General features: G+C 34.8%; 1 protein-coding gene across 7 annotated transcripts in view; it reads right to left on the reverse strand.

Moving 5' to 3' along the window:
• Positions 1-18966, reverse strand: part of AKAP9 (A-kinase anchoring protein 9) — a 197840-nt gene that overhangs the window by 17645 nt on the left and 161229 nt on the right. For all 7 annotated transcript variants that reach the window (XM_032875423.1, XM_032875435.1, XM_032875432.1 and 4 more), the window contains 12 exons: positions 17619-17771; positions 17082-17261; positions 15198-16277; positions 13714-13854; positions 12742-13230; positions 12267-12330; positions 11808-11929; positions 11057-11245; positions 10601-10789; positions 5657-5801; positions 1870-2089; positions 1004-1154 (listed from right to left, as the gene is read on the reverse strand). In XM_032875423.1, coding sequence (XP_032731314.1) covers positions 1004-1154; positions 1870-2089; positions 5657-5801; positions 10601-10789; positions 11057-11245; positions 11808-11929; positions 12267-12330; positions 12742-13230; positions 13714-13854; positions 15198-16277; positions 17082-17261; positions 17619-17771 — 3123 coding nt within the window. The remainder of the gene's footprint in view (positions 1-1003; positions 1155-1869; positions 2090-5656; positions 5802-10600; positions 10790-11056; positions 11246-11807; positions 11930-12266; positions 12331-12741; positions 13231-13713; positions 13855-15197; positions 16278-17081; positions 17262-17618; positions 17772-18966) is intronic.

Here is an 18966-nt window from a genome sequence, read left to right on the forward strand (position 1 = left end):
GCCAAGCAGAGAGCCCAATGTGGGACTCAATCTCAGGACTCTGAGATCATGACCCGAGCCGAAGGCAGAGGCTTAACTCATTGAGCCATGCAGGCACCCTCGAAATAATGACCATTAAAAATATAAATATTTCTAATATAATGTGACATGATTTCCTGAAAAGTCTCATGTTATCCAATGTCACATATTAAAAATAACAGGGCTTATGGGGAAAGCAGAGTTAAGGACTAACTACTGAAAACTTATACAAATTTTAACAATAAAAAACAGAAATCAGTACTCAAGGGGACATCCTGTCCTTCCAGGCAGAGAGCTCACTATGCCTGAAGGCTACTAAGATGGACATTCAAAAAAAAAAAAACAACAAAAAACCAAAAACCAAAAACCCCAACAAAACAAAACAAAACAAAAAGTTATAGGGCAGAAATGCCAGCTACTTGGTTTTTTAGCATACAGCTAGTGAGCACCACATGTGAATGGAAGAAGAGCTCTGAGCCAGTGGGGCCACCATAAACATGGGCCCTGTGGCTGCAGTACAACCAGCCCTGAGCTGTGAGCTGTGCAAGGCTGGGCTGTGCCTCTTTGGAGTGAAGAGGCTTCATTTTCAATTTTTAAAAATGTAACCGTGAGGGCGCCTGCTGCTAGAAAGGTGTCACTGTTCCCCTTCCTAGGAGAAAACTAGAATCAAAACTGCTTGGAGTTAAACTGAAATGGATGCGCTATTTATCAAGTTGTATATGCACTAACTCAAATTCTCCAAACACACATTGTAGCAGAACAGTCTGTATGCATCCCTCGATGTAGCAAAACAAAACTGCATCACACCATTAGCATTTCCTAGATAGATATTTAGACAACATAATAGTATTCCATATACGGTAAACAACTTACTGTACCTCGTAGAGTCTAAGCCTGACATTTTAGAAAGAGGAAAGTCTCAAGACTCTCTCTCTTCTGTTGTTTTGTATTTTCCACAGACATTTAAAGACAAAGGTAACAATACCTCAAGTTCTTCTTTATCCCGCTCTTCATTGCGTCCTAGTTTGGCTTTCTCCTTCTCCAAAGCCCACTGGAGCTCTCTGGACTTTTTCTGTTCACTTGCTAATGTGTCATTAAGCAAATGTACTTCATCGGTTTTATCTTTGACTTCCAACCTAAATGAGAGACAACTGAACTTTTATAAAGTCACTTTAACTAAGTTTATATTGAGAGAAAGAACTTCCACTGAAAGTGGAGGCATATTATAAACTATTTAATAGGAAAATACTAGCCACATGAAGATTAAAGATTTCTGACTGTGGTTTATTTCAAATTAACTGTTTCTAGTAATACAACTTTTAACTATTATTTAGCACTGTAAACAATTTCTTTTTCCAAAATAACATTAATAGAAATTTTTCTCTGTCTTTTACTGAAGGGAAAACAGTGGGAATCACCACTGTTAATGTGTCCTTGGCAAGTAGAATATCTCACTATTTACACCAACAACTTGTCCTTTTCACAAGCATTATATTTTAAAAACATTCTGTATATTTTAGGTAGATGAACCACAAATTTTATTGACATCATACATATCACTTCAAATTACTTGGTGGTAAAACAGAAGTCAAAATTATTTATCTTATGCAATAAGCGTCCAGTAGAACTGAACTCACAGCAGAGAATATGCCAATACCTAATGAATTTATCATTTGGAAAAATTTGGGAGTTTTTCCTTTCCACTGTAGTTTTTCCTACAAATAACAAAGTTTCAAGTTATTTACACTGTATGTATAATGTTATGCTTTTATAAGATCTGCACAATGTCTGTGATTAAAATTACTCCATTTCCTTCACCAAATAGGTTTATAATAAGGAAGCCTGACACACCTGAAGGCTTCTAATTCCTTTAGGTGCTTATGTTGTGCCTTGAGTGTTGTTTCTAGTTCCAGTTTAGTTTGTGCAAGTTCACTCTTCAGCTCAGCAACCACCATTTTCTCAGAACTCAGTTGTTCCTGCAGCTCTGCTGCTCTGTCCTTCACACTGCTGAGCTCCACTTGCATCTCCAGCATCTGAGACTGCTTCTGCTGTATATTATACTCCAAGAGCTCTAAATGGAAAATTATTAATACCTAAATTACAATCTTACAACCCATATTTGGTCTATAACTATTTTATTGATGAGAACTGATTGTTGATTTAGGAGATAGCTGCAAAGCAAATGTGAAAAGATTACAAAGTTGCCAATTTATAAAAATACGTATCATGACTATTTTCCTCATAGTGTTAATGGTCAAGATTTCAAAACTATAAATACATAAGAATGATAACAGTTTAACAAAATATATTAATCAATGCAAGATATGAAATAAAAGAAACGCCAGGTGTTCACAAATACTATACACAGAAGTGTGTATTTGCTCAAGTAGAATTTCAATAGCTCACACTAAAAAACGCCAATAATTACTGAGAGCCACACAAAGCACTTGCAGGAGTTTGGTACGTAACCATGACTACAGTGCTGAGCACGGCTTGCTGGTTTTGTTTAGCACACCTTTGCAGACAGTCCCTAGGAACTTTACTGTCATATAAGATTGGATCACAGTTTGTTCTTTTTTTTTTTTTTTTTAAGATTTTATTTATTGATTTGACAGACAGAGATCACAAGTAGACAGAGAGGCAGGCAGAGAGAGAGAGAGAGAGAGAGAGGGAGAGAGAAGCAGGCTCCCCGCCGAGCAGAGAGCCCGATGCGGGACTTGATCCCAGGACCCTGAGATCATGACCTGAGCCGAAGGCAGCGGCTTAACCCATTGAGCCACCCAGGCGCCCCTCACAGTTTGTTCTTTAAACACCAAGAAAACCCCTCCTACAAGTCTGTTACAATGAAAACAAATGAAAATATTTATTTATTTATTTATTTTTTAAAAAGATTTCATTTATTTACTTGACAGAGATCACAACTAGGCAGAGAGGCAGGCAGGCAGAGAGAGAGAGAGGAGGAAGCAGGCTCCCCGCAGAGCAGAGAGCCCGATGCGGGGCTCGATCCCAGGACCCTGGGATCATGATCCGAGCTGACGGCAGAGGCCTTAAACCACTGAGCCACCCAGGCGCCCCCACAAATGAAAATATTTAAATCCCTAAGTAAAATAAATGAAAAAAATGTTAAGAAATATGCACCAGGAGCTTGCTTTTGCAAAAAATATAAACCTGTACACATAAGGCATTAATAAAGGTCTGCAGATAAATATATTTACCTAGGTGTTAAGAGTTGGATTAACAGTAGGATTTAGGAGATTTTAAGGGGGTACCCTATTCTTTTGTTTTATTCTATTCTTTTGTTTACTTTTTTTACTCTTTTACTTGTTTTTACTCATTTACTTGTTTACTCTACTTTTGTTGTACTCTATTCTTTATTCTTTTGTTTCTCCATTCTACCTTGAATGTATTTTCAACTTAAAAAATTTTATCAAAGTTCATCACTTGATATTACGATTCACTGATCTTAGGAGATAGGAATAACATTGGCCTTAGAAGACAATCATGTTACTTTAAGCTTTTTTTCTTGTTCAAGATTTATTTGAGAGAAAGAGAGAGCACAAGCATGAGGCACAGAAGGAGAAGGAGAGAGAATTCTAAGCAGACTGTGCCGAGCACAGACTCTATTTTAGGACCATGAGTTCATGACCTGTAACAAAACCAAGAGTTGAACGCACAACCAATCGCCCCTCAGGCACCCATTAGTGTAAGCTTTTTTTTTTTTTTTTTTTTTAAAGATTTTATTTATTTGACAGACAGAGATCACAAGGAGGCAGAGAGAGAGCGGAGGAAGCAGGCTCCCCGCTGAGCAGAGAGCCCGATGCAGGGCTCGATCCCAAGCCCCTAGTGTAAGCTTTTAAAACTATTTCTTAGGGGCGCCTGGGTGGCTCAGTGGGTTAAAGCCTCTGCCTTCAGCTCAGGTCATGGTCTCAGGGTTCTAGGATCGAGCCCTGCATCGGGCTCTCTGCTCAGCGGGGAACCTGCTTCCTCCTTTCTCTCTGCCTGCTTCTCTAACAACTAGTAATCTCTGCCTATCATAGAAATAAATAAAATCTTTTTAAAAAAACGGTTTCTTAGAAGAAGCTAAGGATGTACAAATATAAATATGTATCTATATTTTCAATGGGGTTCTATTTAACTTAAATAATTACAAAGTAAAATAATATTAATCCAGTCTCCAAAAATAATCTTCAATTAATCTTACATCTAAATATAAGATATATATGACCTCATTACACCTTTTTTCTCTGAGATATTTTAAGATCTGTAAAATTTTTAGTTGTTCAATGACAAATATGAGACTATGGTATAACTTTCAAAATTTGTAAAAGCATAGGTATTTCTGCCATTATAGCAAACAAAACTGAAGACTAAAATGTCTCTTCGCTAGATCTGGTGAAAATTAGATTGTATTTTAATCACTACTGATTTCCATCCACAGCTCAATTTATTTTAACAGACAATCCTACTAAATAATGGGGAAAATACACGAATGAGCATACCACAAAGGCAAAAAATCCAGCTAGCCAATATGATATGATGAATGAAACCACTTCAGTAATTAGAGAAATTACATTAAAATTACACAATTAAAACCACAGTAACAATCCACTGCATATCCGTAAGATTGGCAGCAAAGGTCTCACAATGTCAACTACCAACAAATAAGTGAAGCAACAGGACTCTTACTCAGCTACTCAGCTGGCAAGCATACACATTGACAGGACCACTTTGGATTACAAAATAAATGTGAAATGATGTAGTCTATGACTCAGCAATTCCACTCCTGGGAGTGAATATATATACCCAGAAAACTCATGTTATGTATGCAGTAGCAAAATAGTGTAACAATGTGCAGAATAGCACTGGTTTTAATAGCTAAAAACCAGAAATAACCCAAACAGTCAACCACAGAATGGATATATAAATTCTAAGAATTCTGTACAGTAACAAAAGCAAATGAACTAGAGATAAATGCAGTAACTTAGAAAAATATTATAGAGAGGTAAAAGAAGCAAGATACAAATACATACAGAATAATAAAGTTCAAAAGCAGGAAAACTTCAAACTTACATAGTTTAGGAATACACAAATAGGTAGTAAAACTAAAGAATAATCAGGATAATGGTTTCCTCTAGACTACCATAGTGGAGTGTGTTTGGGAAGGAGCTTCTGAGGTACTTGACATGGGTAAAGTTTCCAAAGACATTCATTTAAAGATGTTATCCTGTATATTTTTGCATTTTGCACTTTCCCATATGTATACTTAAGTTTACAATAAACAAAGATTAAAAAAGAAATAGTTACTTTCATTGTAGATTTCATTTTCTTTTAGGTGGTTATCTTCACAAAGAACTTCAAAACAAAAAAAAGATAATGAGCTTAATGGGCTACTTTTAAACAACGTAATCAAAGCAATGCCTATTCATCTTAAGTTTTAAATATATATGTTTAAAAACCAACTGGACAATCCTTTAATTCCCAGAGTCATTAATGTAGATTATTTCCAATATAATGAGAATGAGAAGAAAATGTGACTAAAAGGAAACGTGTTTTAGATGAATAATAATACAAAGAAAGAAAAGAGAGTGAAATAGTTCACTTATTTTCTGCCATCATGTGAGACTGACATACAGCATACCTTGGCTTGGTTGATCATTCTCTTGCTCTCTTTTCAGAGTAATTTTCCTACCATTCATTTGAGCATGCAGTGCTTGAATTTCAGATAACAAACTCCTTCTGTCTGCTTTTTGGATGCATTCCATAGCTGCTTGATATTCAATACTCTATAATAATGCAAAGCAAAAAATCAAACGAAGAGAGTTATAAAGACAATAATACTAACAATCAGGAAGTCTAGAAAAAAAAAAAAAAACACCACCACCAAAAACACAAATGGAACGCACATGCTGAAATTTTGGAAAGATGTTAATTTTCTCTTCCTATTCATTAGGATTTACTTTTTAATTATTAATCTTCACATTTACTTTGAAAATTTTCAAACATACAACAAAACGAGAAAAATATAATAAACACTCATGTACACAGCCCAAGAAATAGCACCTATCAGCTAAAGCTACCTCTATATAACTCCCTGAACATTTCCTCTGTACCACCTGCTTGAGAAATACTCAAATTCTAAGTCTGGTGTTATTTTCATGTGCTCTGTGCATTATCTTATATACACACATGCGTACAGTATGTTTTGCATGCTTTAAAACTTTATATAAATGGCATCATATGGTGTATTCACCTTTGCATAATTTGTCTTCACTAAATGAATTTAAGTGAACTTCATGTTGGTGAACCATCTGGGTTGGCACATACAGCTCTATTTCACAGTCATTTTCAACGTTAGGTAGTATTTCATAGTATGAAGTATACAGTACATTTTGGGTATCTTTTCATACATTTATTGGATACTTTTTTGTGCACATATTTGTATCATTTGTTCATTTTTCCAGTGATTGTTTTATTCTCATTGGGTATTTGGTCAGTAGTTTCCTTTCCTTATAATGTCTTTGTGTGGTTTAAGATTCAGCAATAATGAGGCCTGGGTGGCTCAGTCGGATAAGTGTCCGACTCTTGATTTTGGATCAGGTCATGATCACAGGGTTCTGAGACTGAGCCACATGTCAGGCTCCGAGCTCAGCATGGAGCCTGCTTGAGATTCTCTCCCTCTGCTCTTCCCCCCTCACATGTGCTTTCTCTCTTTCAAATAAATAAATCTTAAAAAAAAAAAAAAAAGTAGAAGAAAAATCAGAGCAGTACTGGTTTCATAGAATGGGTTGGGAAGTGTTCCCTTCTCTTCTTAATTTTAAAAGAGTCTGTGAAGGACTGGTATTATTCTTTAAACATCTGGTAGAATTCACCAGCGAAGCCATCTGATCATAGACTTTATTTTACCTTCATTAAAGTAATGAGTCACATGAGTTATTTAAAATGTATTTTTTTTAAGGAGTTTATTTATTTAACAGACAGAGATCACAAGTAGGCAGAGAGGCAGGCACAGAGAGAGGGGGAAGCAGGCTCTCCACCAAGCAGAGAGCCTGACGTGGGGCTCGATCCCAGGACCCTGAGATCATGACCTGAGCCGAAGGCAGAGGCTTTAACCCACTGAGCCACCCAGGCACCCCACATGAGTTATTTTTAATGGTATGCTACCTTTGCATTCCTGAGTAAGCATAAGGTGACTGTGTCTCTAAAAAATATACAAAGATTTGGTTTGGCATTTTGTTTAAGAATTCTGCATCTATGTTCATGAGTAAAACAGGCCCATAGGTTTTCTTTCTTATATTTTCTTTGTCTGACTTTGGTAACAGGGTTATATTATTAGACTCTTAACATAACTGCAAGGCATTCCCCCAGTCTCCAACGATGGGAAGCGTATGTTTAATACTGGAATTAGCTATTCCTTGATTGTATGCTGACTTCACCTGTAAAACCATTTGAACTTGGTGTAATTCTTTTGGGTAAATTTTTTTGAACTATTTTTTGTTATTTTGACATAATTTCGCCTACAGAAGAGCTCCAAAAATTGTGCAAGGAATTCCCATGTATCACTCGCCCAAATTCTCTAAATGTTAACTACATTTGTTTCATCACTCTCTCTGTGTATATATATCTCTGTATGTATGTATCTACACACATACACATCCTTATTTTTCTTTTCTAAAATGTGTGAAGATAAGTGGCAGACAGATGCTCCTTTACCCCTAAGAACTGTAGTATATATTTCCTAAAAACAAGAACATTCTCTTACAAACACAGTACAATTATAAAAGTAGAAATTAATCTACATAATACCATTATTTAATGTATAAAACTTATTAGTTCCCATGTGCCCTTCAGCCAGTATTCTCTGATGATCACATCTAACATAATTATAGTACATTATCAAAACTAGGTTTAGACATTGGTACAATTCTATTTAAATCACAAGGCTTACTGAGATTTCATTAGTTTCATTAGTCATTCACTCTCCTGGTGTATAGTACTTTGAAATTTTGTCACATGCCTAGGTTTTAGTCACCACCACCATAATCAGGATACGGAACTGTTTCATCACCACAAAGAAACTCCTTCGTAGTCACCTTTCCCCAGTCATAATCCCTGATAACCGCTGATCTGTTCACTATCACTATAACTTTGGCATTTCAAATGTTGTATAAGAGGTTTAGAGTATCAATAGTCTATTCCTTTTTAATTGCTAAGTAGTATTTCATTGTATGGATGTACTTGGTTTATCCATTTACCTGCTGAAAGACATTGGGTTGTTTCCAGTTTTAGAGTATTACAAGTAAAAACTGCTATGACTGTTCTTGTATAGATCTTAATGGAGATATAGTTTTCATTTCTGATAAACACCTATGAGAACATGAATTCTAGGTCATACAGTAAGTATCCATATATTTAACCTTATAAGAAACTGTCACTCTCCAGAGTGACTCTCCCATTTTACATTCCATTCAGCAATGTATGCGATGCAATTTCTCTACATCTTCACCAGCACTTGATATTTCCCCTAATTTTTATTTTGGCCATTCTGATAGATATATAGTGGCCTCAATTTGTTTTGGTCTAATATATGCTTATGCGTAGATTTCAGTTATGCACAAAAGTGAGGTAGTATACTTCATATGAGGAAGTATTTGTTCCTCAGTCTGGTTGTTCTATTACTGGTGATATTAATTCTGATCACTTGATTAAGGTGGTATCTGTAAGGTTTTCCACTGAATAATTACTGCTTGAGTTATTACTATGATGTTTAATAAAGTGTGATCTTTCTCCATCATTTCTTCTATCCACTCTCTGGCATTCTATTTTAAGAAAGAATTTTTATCCATTTATTTATATTAGTATGAATCCATGAGTTCTTATTTCATTTTTTGGTTTATAATCTGTCACTCTCATTATTTAGTATGATGTTCCAGTTGTCCTAAATGCGGACATTGGAAACTCCTTCAAGTTGGCTTCTGTGATCTTTTGAAGTCTCCCCTTCATTCTTTGAGCAAGTCCTAGTCAGCAAAACAAGATATTCTCGGTTCATCTTATATGTCCCTCTGCTTCAGCCCAGGAATCAGTCATTTCTCCAAGGAGTCCTAGCACCTTTTAATGGAGAATGTATGAAGATCTGGGGATGCCTGGGTGGCTCAGTTGGTTAAGCAGCTGCCTTCAGCTTGGGTCATGATCGATTGAGTCCCACATCGGGCTCCTTGCTCGGCAGGGAGCCTGCTTCTCCCTCTGCCTCTGCCTGCCACTCTGTCCGCCTGTGCTCACGCTCTCTCTCTAACAAATAAATAAAATCTTAAAAAAAAAAAAAAAAAAAAAGATCTGGGCAATAAGTGTTGTTAGTAGTTTTTTAACTATCAATTTTTTTTTTTTTACTATAGATCTTTTCAGGTTTTTCTATTTCTTCCTGTATGAGTTCTGAGAAGTGATTATTTTTCTAGAAATCTGTTCATTTCACCTAAGTTTTTGAATTGATATAAAATTATTCATAATATTCTGTTATTTTACATCTCAGCTATTTTTAGTTATGATCCCATTTTCATTTCTTTATAAAAATGTGCTTTACTTCTTTCCTTAAGCAGTTCTCCAGGAAAGTTTCTATCTTATTAGCCTTTCAAAGAAGAAACTTTTATAAGTTTTTATCCTCTCTATTGTACCAACATACTGCATTTCACTAACTTCATCTTTCTTTATTACAGCTGAATCTCATTATATGTGGATTATGTATCTACAAATCTGCCTATTCACTAAAATTTATCTGTAACCCCGAATCGATACTTGTGGTGCTTTGACAGTAATTTGTAAATACACAAAGAGGGGCAAATATTTAAAGTGCCAGCTGTGCGTGTGCGCAGCTGAAGTGGAACTAGGTACCATTCTGCTGTTTTCTTTCATCTCTTAATTGCAAACACGTGTCCTTTGTGCCATCTATTCAGTACTTTGTTTCTTTGCATTTTTCTACTCCTTACTGGTGACTTTTCTATTTAAAAAGGTCCCTACGCACAGAGATGAAGAACTATCTAGTGCTACTCATCACAAAAAGCCTGTATTTCATGCAGAGAATATATGTGATAAGCTTCGTTTAGGCATGAGTTATACAGTGCTCTTGGCCATGAGTTCGACATTAATGAATCAGTGATACCTAGTACATAAAGTGTCTTTAAAAAGAAACCCACACAAAACAGAATTATGTATTGGTTGGTTGACAAATGACATGACCAGCGGCTCACAGGAACCCACCCGCTGTATTTTCCCTAGTAGCAATGGCTCAGTAGTCACAGCAACTTTACAGAATCTAATTACTGCAGATAACGAGAACTGACCATCGCTTACTTCTACCTTCTTTGGGCTTATTCTGTTGCGCTTTTCTAACTAAGTTGGATGAATAGCTCCTTATTTTTCAGTGTTGCTTAGTTTCTAACACAAGATAAAACATTTAAGGTAATAATTTTCCAATATTCTTAGTGGATCCTGTTAAAATTCTAACTTTCAGACCTTCTCCAAAAGTAATCTATAACTCACTTGCTTATTACTATTAAAAAGCATTCTTTGTTTCAAAGTTTTATTTTAATACCTGTTCTTCTATTCTCTGTTCCAAACAGTTTAATAATCCAACTGCATCTTTAGTACATAGACCTGTCAGCTCGGTCTGAAATGCAGCTAGTAAAACACTGCGTTCCTTTAAGAAAACTTGTTGAAGAGCAAGCAGAAGTTCGCCTCGCCAATCTGGGGAGTGCTCATGAGACTGGGAACCATCATAAACCTAGCAGAGTATAAAAAACAAAAGTCAGTTTTCAAATAAGCATGTTTTAAAAAAACTCTAAAAATGATACTTATCTACCAACCAAAATAAATAGTAGAGGCCAAAAGTAAAGCACGGATTTGCTTCCAAGTGTGTGGCTTGTGGCATTTAAATGATATGTAGTAATTCATGTGTACTTACATAAGAAAAGACAATAATTTCACCTGTAAAGTGCCTTATTATTAGCAAAAGTCATATAAAACTATTAAGATACACAATATTGAGTACCTCGGCATCTCTTTGCACTTGCATTTTGGTAATTAAATCCTTAAGAGATGAGATTGTACTGAGATAAGCTCTTCTTTCTTCTAGCCAAGATTCTGACACTTGAACAGAATGGTCCTCTCCATCACTATAGGGAGACTCAGTGAGGGAGAGCACCTGCATGCCTTCATTATGGACAGCTCTCAGTAATCCCTAGAAATAAAAACCCAAAGGCCAGAATTCTGACAACTTCTTCAAAGACAGACATACAAAGAAATATAAATTTTAAGGAAGGTGGCTTTATGTAGTTAGACTACTTGGAAGAGCCACTGTAGGAAGAAAACACCAGGCTACCACTACTGACTAACTTTTTCTTATGGAGGGGATGTAAGTCTATGACTTTGTGTAGCTCTCACCTGTAAGTTCTAGTCAGAACTTCTACTTAACTAATATGCTTTTCTTGGATTTAATGATTAGCCACTAATCTAACCAAAAGAAGTAAGAGATAAATTCTACTCCTGGGATTGCATTAATAATTTTGGCACTCAAAAATACTAGGGATAAAAACTATTTTTAAAAAATCTTTAGATAAATAATTATTAAATACATTGTACTTTATTATCTGCAAAATGCAGGAATTACACTAAACAGATTCTAAAGATTCGTTCTTGCTTGCGATTCTCTCTTCAGTGAACAATATACGTTCTAAAAAACTGCTATGTTCAATACAGAAACCACACAGACTAAGTTTCACTAAAAGACTGTCTTTCAGTACCTTTATTTTCTTCGGAAATGAATCTGTTGAACCTTCACCTTCATCTCCTCGGTCTTCTGATGCTATGTCAAATCCCTGACTTTGTGTAAGATAAATTCCCTGACCCCAGTCTGATCCAGAATCTAAAATAAAGAAAATGACCACTGACTATTAAAAAGAAACAAATACTTTTTAAGTAAGTACTAAAAAATGTCAGAAATGTATATAACTTGGGCGCCTGGGTGGCTCAGTGGGTTAAAGCCTCTGCCTTCGGCTCAGGTCATGATCCCAGGATCCTGGGATCCAGCCCCACATTGGGCTCTCTGCTCAGCAGGGAGCCTGCTTCCCCCTCTCCCTCTGCCCGATTCTCTGCCTACTTGTGATCTTTCTTTCTCTGTCCAATAAATAGATAAATAAAATCTTTAAAAACAAAAAACAGAAAGCAAAACAAACAAACAAAAAGAAATGTATATAACTTACCACTGGAACATATTTCTCTAGTTTGGTAAGCATCAGAATGTGTTAATTCAGGAACTGAGGATCCCTAATTAGAGAACACAGAAGAATACATAATGTTTTTTGCTTTAATAAAAATAAAAATAGGACCCAATGAATAGTTGTGATCTTTTATAGTGCTGTCAAAACACAAATAAGAGACTCAATTAAATCATACATTTTACAATAAATGGAACTATCCGTGTTTTAAAAGTCTTCAGTTTTTTTCCAAATGGATTTACCACAAGAAGTCATTCATGAGTTAAGGAATAATATGGTGCTCCAAATTTGCAGAAGAACTTTGTGGAAAGTTATTATCTGACTTCACAATGGAAAGATTAAAAACTGCAATTTTATCTAAGGAAGAGATTACCCAAATTTCTTTTTTTGTTAAAAACAAAGAATTGGTAGGGGTGAAGTACACAACGTTGAAAAAACACATATTTTGAAAACCAAATACCTCTTTAGATCTCAGACACTGTATCACTGCCTTCAAGGTACCACATTCCTCTGTCAGCAACTGAACAGCGACATAATGCTCTCTCTTTAAGGTTTCAGTTTCAGAAATATGTCTGGATTCCATATCCAAAATTTCAGCAGCATGAAGTTCTTGCATCTGCTCAATTTTTTCAGTAAACTGATTGATTATTTCAGTGACTTCTTCTGATGAACACTCACTCTGTAAATCAATTTGGATTCCTACATTTCTAACAAGAACTTGTGGAGTCTGACTGCTGCTATTAACCTTGAGGGTCCCCTCCGTCTCGGATGCCAAACTTTTATCCACGTTAGTAGGAAGTGGTTCTAATATGCAGACTTTTCTGTTTTCCTGTACCACAGTCTTATCTTCTTTTCCTAAGAAGGAGGATAATTTCTCTTTTGCTTCTGTTAGTTGATTCCTAACTTGGCTTAAATCTTTCTGAAGAGATGCCACATTTGTCTCTTTTACCTAAAACATAATGAATAAAATAGTAGAACATTCAATAAAAAATATTAAATGTAGAATTTTGGGTAGAGAGGAGAAACTATTCATGCATATTAATATGCTCATTTTCCTCAGAATAATACGATAAATATTTCAGAAACACCCATAGATTCTATATAAATTTGTATATATGTATAGTCACAGTTACCACAGAAGTGAAATTATTTTATCAGCCTCTTTTGGTATTCGTGGGATAAAGAGCTCTCTTTAGTATCTTTCTCCTCATTCATTAACAGACTAGAGACTAAAAGCATCTTTCTATAAAAGATTCAAAGAAAACCAAGCAAGAACATGCTAGTAAAGAAATTTATAGTAACTTTTCATCAAAGCCACAAAAGATTTTTTTCCCAGCTTTTTGGTTTTGTTTTTTACAGAAGAGAATATACTTCAAAATGAAATTAAGATATGTAAAAATAAGTTAAATAGGACGTATGTTACTTATTTTACCAAAAGCTCTTCCTGAAGCTTTTCTGCTTTCTCTTTGTAATTGGCAAGTTCTTCTTTGATAGCTGATGATTCAGCTCTAAGAGCCTCAAGTTGACAACAAAATCCACTTTCTTCACTGGTATCAATAAGCTCAGCAGTTACCTGAATTGCAGTGGAAAACATTTAAAAACACATTATTTTCAAAAGATAGAGCCAAGTTCAAAAGCACTTATACATTCTAATGAAGCTTTTTCCAGAATGACTGCTTATCAGATAAAAGGGTGTAGAAATGATTCGTGTTCTTTCAACAAATAGGAAAACTTTTTTAGGAACTATCATTTTATATTCTTGAGACAGTAAAGAAAAAATTATTTTCTAGGAGTCAAAGATACATCATGTTAGTATATATAATCCTAAATATTTATAAATTATTAGTGAAAGTATTGTTACCATTCAGAACACTTAAAAAAAAAAGATTATTTATTTGACAGAGAAAGATCACAAGTAGGCAGAGAGGCAGGCAGAGGGGGGGGGGGGAAGCAGGCTCCCTGCTGAGCAGAGAGACCAATGTGGGACTCGATCCCAGGACCCTGAGATCATGACCTGAGCCGAAGACAGAGGCTTAACCCACTGAGCCACCCAGGTGCCCCAGAACACTTTCATACTTGTATCACTTTCCTCAAAAAATACCAAGTCTTACTAAGATATTTCTTACAAGTTTTATATACATAGAAAGTCATGTTAATATTTTAATATGACTATAAGAATTTATACTTCCAGGGAGCTAGGACAATAAAGTCTATTAAATGGAAAAAATTATCATACTTTGTCAAGCAAATTATATATTTATAGAATCTTGCTGTTAGTTAATTGCCTAGTATTCAGATAAGACCACACATTTACTACTCAAAATTATAAATATATAAAGTGTGAATTTAAAAATTAAAGTCCTTCTACTATCTCTGCCCTATGCTAAGAAATAAAGGCCATTTCAGATCTTTACATAAGTAGACTTAAAAGGTAAGATAAAAATATTTCTAAGAAAGGAAAGAACCTATTATCAGGTATAAAATCTCAAAAGCTAATGACTTATCACTGATATGTTACTTCAGTAGAATACTAATATATTTTGATGTTTCAATTACTTAAAAGGAATGATCAAATAACGTGCATGTTAGATGGAACAGGAAAAAAAAACCACACAAGTTCCAAAAGACATTTGCTAATCTTAACATCTCTAACTTTCTTTTGACTGCTCTACTTAATATGAGTATGCTAGTGAAATAAATAACATGATTTCGAGATCACAATATAGTCTGTATCCATTATTTTAGTGATAATACTATGACTGTACAGAAAAGTAGTATTTTTATAAAAACCCTCTATATATGAATTGCTAGGTGTAAAGAACACCATATTTAATTTAAATTAGTAATCAGTTTAAGAACAAAGAAAAAGAGAATTCCTTATGGCATTTAAGTGAAAAAAATAAAAAACAACCTAACCTTGAAAACTTCAAAATCTCCTTCAGGGCTTCTTTTCCTTTCTTTACCTCCCTGGTTTATCTCCTCCTCCAATAACTTCTTTAGTTCTAGTAGCTTCTTTTCTTTCTCCAAAGCATTTTTCTTCACAATTTCTACCTGTTTTTTTTCTAAAATCAAACTAGTCTGCATTTCAACCACCTGGTTTTCTAATTCTGATATTCTCAAGGTTAACGCTAATACATCTGGGTCCATCTCATTGTCTCTTACTGGATTTAAATTCTGTACATTTGTTCTTTCAAGTTCTGGTGAAACTGCTTGTTCATCTTGACAGAGTTTTGCATATTCCTTAACTGCTTCAAGTTGGACTTGACTCACAAGAGCAGCAGCAACTTTTTCTTCAAGTATATTCTGTAGGTTTACAATCTTCCGTTTAAGCATTTCTGTTTCAGATTGGCCTTGTTCTTGCATGTCCTTTATAAGTTTGTAACACTGGGTGAGTTCCAAGTCCTTTGCACTCAAAGCGCCCTCAAGCTGTAGCACCTTTGTTTCCAAACTTCCAAACTTTATGGAACTTCTGCTGTTTTCTTCAAAAGACGTGACGTAAGTCTGATTTTCTAGGGGTTTAAAGGCATTCTCAGTAAGGTGAACTTCCAGTTCAGGTTTGGTTTTGCTCGGGTCATCTATGTCCATATTAACGCTTTTCTCTAGTACACTTTGGATTTTTTCCATATTTTCACGTTCTCTCTTTAAGCTGCATAATTCTTGTGTTAGCTCGTTCATTTTTAAATTGGTTTCTTCAAGTACATTTTTCGTAAAAGCCATTTCTTTGTTAGTGGTTTCTACTTGCTGTTCCAAAGCCAGTTTTTCAGCTATTACCATATCCAACTGATGTTTTAAACTATCTGCTTCCTCTGGGAAAGGGCTGGCATCCATTGATGTCTTCTGTTCAATATTTGCCAATTCCTGTTGAAGTTTTTCAATCACATCATTGAGCTGTTCAATTTCTTCTTCCCTACTTTTCTTCACACGTTCTTGATCACTCATCAAACATTCTATCTGGGTTTCAAGATCCCTTATCAGTTCATTTTTTTCTTCAATAACCTGTTAATGAAAACAAATAACAGACATAATAAATATGTATTTGCATTTTGGGAATTTTATTTTTTATTTTAAGGGCAGGATCTCAAAGGGTTGATCTCACACAAATAATACACTTCTCAGATATGTTAGATTAATTTTGATATAAACCAACAGTCCCCATCATATCAAACAAGGACCTTACTTCTAACTTTGTTCAGAAAGTTCTGTTAAATATAAAGTGATTTAAACATTAGTAGCTGATTTCCTATAGTCATTATCAATACATTCTAATTGAAAAGAATGAAGTAGTAAAATAAAAATGGTTAACAGATGGTGTTATCTTATTTAATTCATATCAAATAGAATTTTATTAGAATGATTATGATGAAATCTGAGTCACCAGAGATTCTCTGGAAAACATCAAAAATCCTGACAGTATTAGGAGCAAATAAAAAATACACATAGCTTGTAAAGCCAATGTGTCTTTTTTTCTTTTTTAAGATTTTATTTATTTATTTGAGAGGGAGAGAGAGGGGAAGAGCGAGCACACGTGAGCATGACATGCACAAGCATGCAAGAACAGGGTGAGGAAGGAGGAGCAGGGCTCAATCCCAGGACAGTGGGATCATGACCTGAGCCGAAGGCATGCGTTTAACCAACTGAGCCAACCAGGTGCCCAAAGCCAATGTACCTAATAAAATAAAATTAATGGGTAAAAGAGGATTAAGTTTTATTCAGTTCTTATACTCAAAGAGAAGCTGAAAAACAGCATTTGCCCTTCAAAATTCTAGCTTAATTTCATGTAATAATTTAAAACTAGTGTACCTTATTATCTGTTGTAATTTTAAGTTGATGCTGAAGTTTTGTAATTTGCTCATTTAATTGGTCAATTTCTATTTCTTTTTCCTGCATTATTTGAACAAATTTTCCAAACAACCCATGTTGGTCCTGAGTAGAGAGAGCATCAGATTCCTTTATGGCAAATCCCAATTTCTCCATTTCATCCTAGGGACCAAAAACCCCAATCAGTTGGATAGATCATTACATGTAATTTTCTGAATACTCTTCCAATTAAGTGTTACAAAAGATAAAGTGCCCAAAATGTACAAATAAAATGAGCAATCATATAGTAATTTTAAGTCAATAATTCTTAAAATATTTTGATAAAAGTTCTAAAACTTTTTTCATTTGTGATGAATTCAAATATTATGCTGGGTTGAAAATAAGTTCCATGCAAACCCATTTGCAGCGAATGTTCCTCTGTCAAGAATTATTTAGCAGCTAGACTCAGCAAGTGCTTGATACTAAGACAAGACAAAAATTATGAATTATTTATGAACAAAGTTTTTCTTAATGAATTACCTTAAATAATTTGTTTTCTTGTTCAAGTTCTTGAAGGCGGGTAGTAGATTCCTTTTTCTGTATTTCTAATTGCATATGGAGTTGCTGAACTTCTTCATTCTTATTTTCCAGTTCCTCTCTAAACTGCTCTAATTGTTCTTCTAAGTTTGTAATCTTTGATACCAAAATATCAAAAGGGAAGAGAAAAAAAAATACCTGTTTATACAAATGTTTGTGAAAAGAGAGTGAAAAGTGCTGAATTAGGTGTATAAAACATATACACTTAACACATATGAACCATGAGAATAAAGGGGTTTCTCTAAGCCAGTATATAACTATGTGGTTTCTAGGTATTTTCAAACTGATCACCCTTAAATCACTCCACTTAAAGCAAAGAGAAGAACTTCAGATGAAGTAAGGATTCAAGGGGCCATTTCTTACCTACAATATTTTCTGACAAAGCAGAAGAAGTCATGGAAGGAAGGGAAAGAGTCCACATTTTAAATCTTATTTCATGTTAAATTTAGTTGCTATCAAAAGGTTCAAGAAAGCTGCAAAATTAAGTCAGCTGTTTTAGCTACCAAATGAGACTAGCTCAAATCAGTCAGTACTAAAACTTAACCTAATGAAAGGTTTGGCTGCATGTGCTTTGCTTAAGTAGACGAAAGGAGAGGTAGACACTAAGATTGTGAGATCCTTATGTCTGAAATACAGAAGCTTAAACAGCAAGTTATTAATACCATTTTAGGATAAAATTAGAGAACTCCTATACATTAGGACAATAGAAATTTACCTCTTTTCTGAGCACAGATTCCTGTTAATGTTAAAGCAATTACTCTGAAATGGTTATATAGAGACTGAAACTAATGAGTTTTAAGAGCTGTTACCATTATATTTTAAAAGTTGGGTCTGAATAAGGAATAGTCGTTTAACTCAATGCTTTGTAGCTACTTTAGCTACTTAATAAATATTTAATGAATGATCAAAATTGCTGCATTAACAGCAACCTAGAATGTAGAAGCAACATTATTCAGTAGTAGCTGGCTCAGAGGGTAGCCTATAAATCATTTATTTCCTTAGAACTTGAAAGGAACCATATGCTGCTTACACCCAGACATGTAATCAGAATCATATCTTAGCACTAACAAGGCAAAGCCCCTTAACAGAAATAGTATTAATGTTAATAATAGTAGCCATTATTTATAGACAATTTGTTGTTAGGCATTCCATAAGGCGCTTTATAGGTATCATTTTTTAAACTCTGTAACAACCTTATGAGATCTTTACTTGGATTATTCCCATTTTGGAAATGAGGAGGGAGTCACTGAGCACAGAGTACCTTGTCTTGAGGTCACAAGACTAGTATGTG

This window comes from Lontra canadensis, unplaced genomic scaffold, assembly GCF_010015895.1.
Source record: "Lontra canadensis isolate GAN:19392208 unplaced genomic scaffold, GSC_riverotter_1.0 scaffold2, whole genome shotgun sequence".
NCBI classification, from domain to species: Eukaryota; Metazoa; Chordata; class Mammalia; order Carnivora; family Mustelidae; genus Lontra; species Lontra canadensis.